Here is a 10561-nt window from a genome sequence, read left to right as displayed (position 1 = left end):
ATATTGCATTTTGAATATTCAACATTGTCTCAAGCAGGTGAAGAGTTTTACAACCCTTTAAATTTTGAGTAAATGCAAAAGCTATTGAAGGTAAAATTCAAAATAAAAGCTTTGAAATTATCCCATGAACAGCTTCAATGTCCTGACAAATCCAGTGGTTTGAAAATTGATAGCTGGAGTTTCATCCTTGATGAGAGCCTGTGCTATTGCCAGTTTTGTCGTATTGTGCACCACATGATGTTTCTGGTGCAGGCATCCAATGTCACGCAGGTGATAGTTTTGTAGTGAGCCTCCTGCATATGGATCTTTTGCCCTCCAGTTTTTATGTGGCATATAAGTTGGTGACTGGTCAAACTGATGTAATTTACATTTTGGACAAGTTACAACCTTCTTTTGTGCAAGAGAATTTCTAAATAGCATTGGTTTCTTGCAGTGTTCCCAACTTTTTACTTGGCTTATTTTTAGTGATTACCGTACATGCTTGATTTTTTTTATTATTATTTGTTTTGATCAGTTACTGTTGTGTGAAACTGATGTTATTGTGCACAATCAATTTGAGGACTCTTTCATCTGACCTATAACCACTGTTCATCTGGTTTTGATTTACTGGAAAATTTTTACAATCAGTGTCAATAATTTTATTTGCATAACCACTGTTTACAAGAATTTGTTATCAGGTCCAAAGTTCAGTCTTCAAGTCATGAGCGATTACAGGTTTTGAATGCTTGATGTATGAGGGCATGTTTGGTGATGATTTTGTAGCAATGGGGACATTCATTTTCTTTGTTTAGGACTTTTCTGACATCTATGTTTCCTCTAAACTTTGGTGAGAAATGAATTATTATTGCCTTTTACTAGTATGTCTGGGAAAAGCAATGTATGATTTTGTCCAAATCTGTAAGTGAACATCAAAACAGAATTGAGTTCTAAAGCTACACACAGCTTCATCATGTGATCATAGTCTCAAACAATGATGAAAATGTCATTGACATATTGACAGTAGAGGTAAATCTGTAAATTTAACAACACTTGGATTTTAACTTCACACATGTAGAATGTGACAAATGTTGGACCAAGAAGACTGCCCATGGCAACAGTCAACTTGCTTACTATATATTCTGTTATATGGGGTCCTTCTGCAAAGGTGATTCTAAAGTACAGAGGTGAAGGAGATCAGTTAGAATATTTGGTTTTTATTTTTATAGTTAAGGTAGGACATTGGTTATTAAGCTATTTATGTTGAGTAAAGCAAGCAGATTTATTAAAAAGCATGAAATAAATCGGATTGCATTATGTGGAGAAGTGAAATAAATCAAGTAAGGTACAAAAATATACAATGGTTGAGCAACAAATAGCCTAATTTGATACCCCTTACATATGGATGTGTTTTGATAGGAGTTGATGTCACAGAGTTTTTGACAATACTGTATATTCTTTTTAACTAAATTTCTTCAACAAAATCTGACACTTTGGTTAAACAGCAATAAACAACAGAAAAAAGGAATGTGCATTTTATCTAGTTTTATACATATAATAATGCTTGACATCTATATTCTTTTACTTACAGGTTTATTCCGTTTTTTTCTGTAGTGTTATTTAAATTGATACATATATGGATCTGGAGGCTCAGGCAGATGAACTAGTAGTGCTCTCTAGTATCTATGAAGATTGTTTCCATGAGGCTGAGGGAGAAGGAAGCAAGGGTGGAGAGCTGGTCATCAGTCTGGATCTGCCTGGTACCATTTCACTCATCTCATCCAATGGTAAGTATGCATTCTTCATTTAATATTAGAATGAACAAGAAATAAAAATGGATGAGCTTTTCTTTATGCATTTACTGATGCAGCCCACACTTATAGTGATTGTTACCATGTCCTTCTAAATTCTTGTTAGTTAATGATTATAAAGCAGGATTCAATATTGAATCTGAAATATTATAATTCATTAGCCTTCAACTCACTTCTTTAATTTAATTAATGAACTCCACTACCTACTTTAATGAGAACCTTTCAATGATACTTCTAATCTACCATTAGTTTCAGGAAATCATGGTTACAATGAGCCTGTCCAAATTCAACACCTCCCTCGTGTGTACCTACACTTCTGCTACCCTCCCAACTACCCCTCTGAGGCTCCTCCTTCCTTCACCCTCACATGCAAGTGGATCACAAAAGCGCAAGTAAGCGGCTGTCTTATTGTTCTAATTTTAAAAAACTATTTTTTACAGTTATTTTTTACTTTAAAGTTCTTTTTTGTTACCAATTCCTCTGGATTGCTCATTACTATTTCATCAACCAAGCTTATTCTATTCATTCTCATGTACATATGTCTTCTTCTTGTGTATTAAGCAATATTATTGATTCAATGTTGTTTCACCCACTCGCAGCTGAGCTTGCTCTGCTGTGAACTTGACAAGCTATGGGAAGAGAACAAGGGGAGTGTTATTATTTACACATGGAGTCAGTTTATTCATGATGAGGCCACTAAACTTCTAGAACTTGGCAGTTCTTTGGATGTTGACTCCATCACTCCCAAGAAGAATGATCTGATGAGGCAGTCTTCACAGCCAATCAGTGTTTCCTCCTCTGGGGCGGAAAGCTCCTTGAACTCCAATGAATTCTCTAGGCCACTTGGGAGGAAGTCAGAATCTGTGACAGAAGATTTACTACCCTCAAAAATCATTCAAAATGTCCCAAACTGTGATATTAGGAATATAAGTGATATTAATAGAAAAGATGATGTTATTAATGGAGGCTGTGCTGAGAAAATAATCTCTGTATCTGGAGTCAATGTGATAGAAAAATTTTGTAGTGGAGTGGTTGATAATAGAGCTGTTCAGGACATTGCTCCTAATACCAACCTTTTTCTGTTGTTACGTGAGTATGACCAAGATAAGCGAAAGAAGGAGTTCAACTTGAAAAGCTTCAAGTGCGCTGTATGTTTCACTGAGAAAATTGGTAAGATGTGCTTGGAGTTTTGGCCTTGCAGCCATGTCTACTGCAAAGACTGCATGAGAGGATACTTCGAAGTGCAGATCAGAGAAGGCAATGTCAAGGCGTTGCAGTGCCCTACTGAGAAGTGCTCTTCTGAAGCCAACCCCAAGCAAGTGAGCATCTGTATTTAACTTTCCTTCTATTGCTCCAAGGATCTTTGTAGCAATGAAATCAATGGCTTATTATTCTTGAAAAATGAATAGCTGTGATATTGTGCATTTATACATTTCAAACTGTATTCTACCTGGATTTAAACTTAACCCTTGTCCTTTTCTACCCGAATTGGCTCAATTTGATGATTTCAGCCTAGAAGTGGCTAATAAGCCAATGTTGCATCTTGATGGGTTGAAAAAGTACTTTAAGTGATATCTGATAACCTCGCAGGTGGAGGAGCTTGTGTCTGCCGAGTTGTATGAGCGATGGGACTCTCTGCTGCTCTCAAGCACTCTGAGTGCCTTGGGCGACACGCAGCCCTGTCCTCGGCAGCACTGTCAGTATCCCGTCACCCTGAACGGCGACCAAGGCACCTGTCCTGTTTGCTCATTTGTCTTCTGTTCTCTCTGCAGGTATGGCATCTCGCAAAATAAGTTCCTATCAATACTCAATAGTGGAACAATTTTGGAATAATGTTCGTGATTTGTTTGATTTTTATGTAACCAATTAAAAGTATTCTCTATATATTGAATGAGTAAGTAACCATAGGCCAAAATCTGCGCCGTATAAATTTGGTTTTATTTAATTGCAGTATACTGACAATACAAATATTAAATTATCTGTAAGAAAAGCCTACTGTTCTTGAGTCACCATTTTGATTACTTTACCGCTGTTAGAGCCCAAAGTTATTTTTGAGATCGAACCATCTTAACCCTTTGTCTGACTTCAGGTTTGGTACTCACGGCAAAGAGCCGTGTAAGCTGAAGAACAGTGAAACAAAGCGAGTTCTGGAGGAATATTCTAAGGGTGATGATGCCACCAAAGCGCGACTGGAGGAACGGTGAGCCTCTCAAACACTTTCATGTCGTGGCGGGAAAACAAAAATGTTATTAGAATAATTACTTTTGGATGCCTAGTTATGCGTGCTTTTAGAAGTGTAATGTAAATTGTTTCAAGCCTTGATGTAAATGCCTTTATATTCAAATATTAAATGGTAGCTGCGTTTTATAACTTTGCTCATCGATCTAACAAATATTTTTGCATTGAATTTTAGCGAGCTTAAGTGAATATACTGAACTGACTTTGAACAGACTTTGAATTTAGCAGGACTTTCTTGTAGCGATTTAAAGTAGAAAAAATGTCATTCTGAAAAAATCACGTAGTATATATTACATTAAACATTATTTATTCGAGCATAATTGAATATTTTCCCTATATTGCTTCTCTAAGGTATGGCAGAAAGTACTTACAGAAGCTGCAGCAAGAGTTGCTCAGTATGAACTATATTTCGAACAATGCCAAGAGGTGTCCAAAATGTTCTGCTAACATTGAGGTATGTATCGTCCATTGCCCCATTTTTATACTCATGAATTCATTGCAATCACTATAAATTCATCACCTTTGTATTTTATTCCTGCAATGCTTTAAGTTTTTTTAACAGTAATGTGGTCTCGAGATGAACTTACGTATGGGCCATGTGTATGTAAAGAATTTTTTTTTAAGTTTTTTCTTTCTTTTGCTCAATTCATGCTTTTTAGCGCATTTTCTCGTTTATGGAAAAAATGCACTATTGTGCTCGCCATGTCCGTCCATCCGTGACTTCACGTTTTCGTCGACAAGAAAAAAGCGCTCTCTGTCACTCACTGCAGTGAGTACTGAGTTATATTTTTTGCCTAATTCACTATGAATTATCATCTTAAAATTTTTTCATTTAATTCCAGCTGTTATAGTATTTTTCGCCAAATTCCTCGTTGAAGTTGCCTGCATAATATGAATAAATATTCCTTTAAGTTCTATATTCTGTGTACAGAAAATGGACGGCTGCAACAAGATGGTGTGTCAGCGCTGCCACGTGACTTTCTGTTGGCTGTGCATGAAGATACTGGAGGCAGCGCGTCCGTACGATCATTACAACGGAACTTCATCGGATTGTTACAACAAGCTTTTTGAGGGCGTCGATATTGATGACTTTCCGGACTTTGATGATGTGGACGACGATCATGAACCACCTCCCATTAGACCCAACGATGAAAATTTAGATGATGATGAGGAACCAGGAATGTATTATGTTTTTTTGTGAGGGTGTCACCAAGATAGTTGAAGCAATCGAACTTTTTTATTTTAGTACCTTAATCAGGTATTATTTGAATTTCAATCTACCTGAGCACAAGCTAAAGGATATTTGATTATTTCCATAATATTTTCCAGGATGTAAGCTCTGTGGCTGTTCGTATTAATTTCTCGACTTTTCAGTGAAATTCACATACTCGCGTTTGAAATGAATGCGATACATATACCTTCATCAATAAATGGGAACTTGAATATGTAGCGATGAGCCTCCTCATCACTACCAATGAGCTAAAATTTTGTGTTTATATATCTTTCTCACCTTATCAATGGATGCTTCTCAAAAGTAGGCGTTATTCTTCGATGTTGTTATACATGTGGTTCTTCTGTTCCTCAAATTTATTTGTCTACTTGACAAATTTAACGGCAGGTATTTGAAAAATTTTCTGTATTTGATAAAAAGATTCCAATGGTGTAATACTTATCACCATCAATTAATTTCATAGATGTAGTTATGCATTTACAATATTTTGACAAATCGGATTTATTCAGGGATTATTTTCTTAAAAGTATATTTTCGATTGAATTACACTATCCAGATTTGTACGGTTATTGTTTCGTGGTCGTTTTTAATAAACTCTTATTATTTTCTGCTTGCTCTAAGTCTACATGTTTGAAATAGTGTAACTGAGCACAACAAATTTGCATCAAATGTTAACTCATTTCACTCATCTGCAATTTTTGCATCTTATTTCGTCTCAATTAAGTTAGTATCCTCCGGTTCAATAAATTGAAGCAAAATGAAATTAATTTCATTTAGCTTATTAGTCACTTTCTACTTACACATATTTATTTATTTCGCAAGTAGTATGACTTTTCTAACGACTTCACTGAATTTTGTTAATTTCAGTTATTGGTTTTAGAATCAAGTTTATATTTATTTCGGTATATTTTTATGCTCTACTTATCCGTTATGTTGAGAATCTGTGTTATTTCAGCAAGATTCACAGAAAAAACTCCTTAACTACTGGAGATTTACTAACTGTAGTTCCTGAATTCATGCAAGTGATATAGTATTGAATCTTCATCCGCTTTCTCTTAGCAACGAAGTCATTTTGCTCTATCGGTATGGAACTACTCACATTTGTGGTTCAAAGATATGTCATTTGCTATAAAAGATATTTATTATAATTTTTCGTATGATTTATCGTTAATGTTTCTTTCATTAAGTAACCTCACAATGATGAGTGCGACAACCGATTTGCTGTCATTGCTCTATCTTCTCGTGATATGCGTACGAATGTGTCATAGAAAAGCTAGTCTTACCACGAAACCTCCTACCCAGAGGATATGAACTATAGTGCAGTATACATTGAATCTTAATGCAGTTCAGAAAAGTAGAACTTGCCGCAAGGGGGCAGACTCCGAATGTAGCTTCAACATTTTCCAGCATCTGTGTACTTTATGGAGCCTAGCGGCTCTTGCATCTTGCTAGTTTCGAACAAAAATTTTCTATCTCTTGTGGCTTGAAGTACTTCACATGGTTTGTCCACTGAGTCAAAACATTGTTTTCTTGCCACTTATAAAATAAATTGAAGACTGCTTATGTTCATCTCGTAGGTGAACATGAATTATATGCATTAGAAGTTCTAACGTGGCTCTCAAGCTTTAATTAGCAAACCAACGGAGTAAACTGTACCGTATTTTTGCTAATTTCTTTTCTTGGTTGTTTGGGTGAATTTATGATTCGGAGCTTGCTTGGGGAACGAGGCGCCTCCCCCGGTTACCCTTTACGCCTCAATTACAACTTGATAGGTCCTCTCAAAATGAAACTTATTCCGATGAATGCAATTTTGATACGCGAAAGAGAGTAAAAAATGTCACGAGATGATAAAATTTGCACTCAATTGACTCGCGTAAACAATTGAGTTTCACTAATCTGCTTTTAAAAACGAGAAATAATGCGACGAAAGCATGAATTGACTTCTTTCGTCATTGAGAAGTGCGACCTAACCACTAATGTTTTGTTCCATTTGTGTACCGACTTTCAATTTGCGCCTTAACTTCTCTCTCTCATTTCATGCAACAATACACAATTTTTTCTATGCATGTCGATCGCGGATGAAGCTCTTAAGTCAACTAGGCCCTTATTGGACCTGTGAACCTGAGACGAAAGAGTGGGAGCAGCGTCGTATGAACTAACTTTGTCATTAACTTCAAACATAAGCAGGTAATGCAGTACAATATTGTCAACGTTCACGAACGAATAAAATTCTATATGTTGATACAATACATTAAAGTTTTACTTGTAATATGAAAAAATGTAAGTACATTTTCGTGCTGTCAGACAACGTCGAGTAAATGGAATAATTTTTCAAATAAAATGTGACAAGGAATTTTTCTACTACTTTCCTTGTTATTGTTCTCTGCAGAATGGCAGACTCGAGTGGCTGCGGGGCTCTGGAAGGGCTGTCAGACGAGCTCGTCCTACAGGCTTTCAGTATGGCAGACGAGAGAGGCTACCGTCCAGCGGGGCTTCCTTCTATGAACGCAAAAAATTCTGGCACAGCAGACATGCCTGATGCCTTATTCCCAAGATTGGATGACTTTACAGCTCCAAGCAACGAATCTCAGATGATGGACCTCACGAACTCCTTGCCTAAACACCAGTCCGTGTCTCTGTCAACGCAAGCTATCCTGGCAAAGCTCGAGAATCATGATGAGGCGTCAAGACTCCAGCAAAACGTCTCAGGGCCTCAGCAGTCGCACAGGAAGCTCGAGGCTGAATTTTTTAGTGTAGTCTGCAACAGTGATGCATTCGACGAAACACACACCCCAAATAATCAAAGTCTAAATCAAACATTAGAGCCTACAGACGTTTATGGACGCGTTACCTGTTACGATGGCAAGATTGTCTTGCAGCTGCGTCTCCTGAACCTCAACACGAATTTCCCCATCAACGTCAGCGAGTGTTGGCTCTGTCGGAATAAGGTTCCGAGCGGCACGCCTTTGTACGCCCACAAGCACATGTTTAGCGGCGTGTTTCAGGTTAGCGATGAGTACATTCATCTTATTATTCCAGAGCCTGAAACTGAATCTGACAAATCAATGTTTAACAATTCTTTTGACAGACCGCCATCACCTGCAGATTTCACTAGGCATCTTTCAGCAACTACGGATTTGGATCTCAGAGACGAGCTCGACTCAGAAGATAATTTGACGCTTCCTTACATCGTGCAAGCTTTCGGCCTGGACGACAAAATCCTCGAGCAGGGCTCAAATGTGAGCAGCTTTAGTGGTGGCAAAGAAACCCTCTCTGATGATCCACCTGATGTAGATCCACCGTTGCATGCTATGAACAGCGTACGTGACACGAGGTATGGTGCTATTTCTTCTGCTGATAATGCCGAGACGAGGGCTCTCGGAAAGGACGTGAATAAGTGGGAGGCGCCCAAACACATTGAAACTGGAGCCAGGAAGCGCAAAAGTAAGGCTCGAAAGAAGCCTAGCGTCATTCGAATGCGTGATGATGCGGACAAAGAAGCGTCATTTTTTACTTCTGAAGCAAGTTCATCAAATAATGAACTTGGTCGCATCCGAGCCGAAGATCCCAATAAATCGCTGAGAAAAATTTCACTCTTGAAATCGAATACAGGACAAACAGCTGAATCGACGTGCACAGACTCTACTCTGGTTCAGCAGTCCCAAAAATTGTTAGACGCTAATTTCAAATTGGTTAAGAGAATCATTGCTAAAACTGAAAATGTAACCTGTAAAGTGTGCAAAGCTCGTTTTGGTCGCAATCTTTCTGGGTACAAACAACACATGATAAATGAACATTCATGCCCAGTTAATTCTTTATATGAATGCCCAGTGTGCCTTAAGAAATTTTCTATGCATAAGTATTTAGTTGAACATGTGAAAATCCATCTAGGCGTTAAACCTTTCAAGTGCGACAGATGTGGTACAACTTACGGCCGCGAAGAGACTCTAAAGAGGCACATTCTAGCACACGAACAGAAAAAGCCGCACATGTGCAGCATTTGTCCTAAAGCTTTCTCACGCGCCGAGTATCTTAAAGCTCACATCCAGGCGCATAACAGAGTAAGGTTTTCATGCAACAAGTGCAACACAGCGTGCTCGTCCAAGTTCAACTTAGAAATGCACATGAGGAAACATTGGGATGAGAAGCCTTTCGTTTGCGAGCTATGCAGTAAATCTTTTCTGAGGAGTGACAAACTCGACACCCACATGGAGGTTGTTCATAAGACAAATAAACCCAAATGCAATGTATGTGGAAAAACATTCGCGAGGAAAGATATTTTGAAACGCCACATGAGCAGTCATCAAGAAGCATCATTTGATTGCAGTTATTGTGCGAAGAGTTTCACTCGTCGTGACCGCTTATTGTCTCACAAGCGAACACATGAAATCAGCCGGGCGCTGAAGTGCTCCAAGTGTCCCGCGTCGTTTAATCGTCGCGAGTTGTTAATGAAGCACCAGCAGCTGCACGAAGCCCGAGAACAATGCCACGTGTGCCATAAATTCTTCAAGACAATGGAAAAGCTGTCATTACACCTCAAGTGCCACCGGGATAGAACCAAGGATCGCCATTCGTGCGAAATGTGTGGGAAAACCTTTGTTGGTGCAGACTTACTTCAGAAGCACTTAAGACGGGTACACGGCTGGGTAGCCATGACCGAAGAAAAGCACAAGGTTTCTTCTGTGCCCGATCGTATCAAGTCGTTCGTGTGTGACATTTGTTCGAAAGCTTTTACGAGAAGCTGTAACCTTCGCGCGCACGTGTTGAAAGTGCACAGCAAGAAGAGTATCCAGGACGAGCAAGACGACGAAGACGATCCAGTAGAATTAGACGGCCTCAACTCAGCGTTAAGCAAGTCTCGCTGCAACCAACGCACGCTGGTTGATCTCAGTTGCCGGACGAGCAAACACCGGACGATTGCAGACTCGTATGTCATGAGTCAAGGCAGTCCGCTCGGCGTGTCCGCGGCGCACTCGCTCCTCGCTGCGTCCAGCTCTGCCATCGACACGTCCATGGAGGGAAGCTCGTGGTATCCGCGGCCCGACTCGGCCAGCCCTGCACCTCATCTGCCTAGCAGCTTATCCCTACCACAGCTCTCATCACAACATTCCCCTATCAACCTCTCCGCTGAGGCCATCACTGCTGCAGCTTACCTCCTCGCTTATCCCTCATACCTCGGGCCTTATCAGTGAAGAACATTCCAGAGCACAGCTGGCTGTAAAAAATCTTATAAGCTATCTTGCAAAAAATTTTTTTCATCTTTTCTCCTATTTTTGTTGAACGTTCATTTTTACAGGACTTTAGA

General features: G+C 39.1%; 2 protein-coding genes across 3 annotated transcripts; both read left to right on the top strand.

Moving 5' to 3' along the window:
- Positions 1-1567: 1567 nt before the first annotated feature.
- Positions 1568-6427, top strand: LOC108668935 (E3 ubiquitin-protein ligase RNF14). 2 transcript variants are annotated; one of them, XM_018156197.1, is made up of 7 exons: positions 1568-1763; positions 2043-2179; positions 2387-3106; positions 3378-3559; positions 3877-3987; positions 4377-4479; positions 4957-6427. In XM_018156197.1, exons 1-7 carry the CDS (start codon positions 1613-1615, stop codon positions 5224-5226), a joined length of 1674 nt encoding a protein of 557 aa, XP_018011686.1. In that variant the 5' UTR covers positions 1568-1612; the 3' UTR covers positions 5227-6427. The 2 variants fall into 2 exon arrangements, with proteins under 2 accessions (XP_018011686.1, XP_018011685.1); XM_018156196.1 differs by having other exon boundaries at positions 2037-2179.
- A 124-nt stretch (positions 6428-6551) lies between these two features.
- Positions 6552-10522, top strand: LOC108668933 (zinc finger protein 540). Its single transcript, XM_018156195.2, has 2 exons — positions 6552-7443; positions 7646-10522. Exon 2 carries the CDS (start codon positions 7647-7649, stop codon positions 10446-10448), a length of 2802 nt encoding a protein of 933 aa, XP_018011684.1. The 5' UTR covers positions 6552-7443; position 7646; the 3' UTR covers positions 10449-10522.
- The last annotated feature ends 39 nt before the right edge of the window (positions 10523-10561 follow it).

The sequence above is a fragment of the Hyalella azteca genome, unplaced genomic scaffold, assembly GCF_000764305.2.
Source record: "Hyalella azteca isolate HAZT.00-mixed unplaced genomic scaffold, Hazt_2.0.2 contig5386, whole genome shotgun sequence".
Taxonomy (NCBI): domain Eukaryota; kingdom Metazoa; phylum Arthropoda; class Malacostraca; order Amphipoda; family Hyalellidae; genus Hyalella; species Hyalella azteca.
The sequence above is the reverse complement of the archived record's forward strand: the minus strand, read 5'-3'. Positions and strand labels throughout refer to the sequence as shown.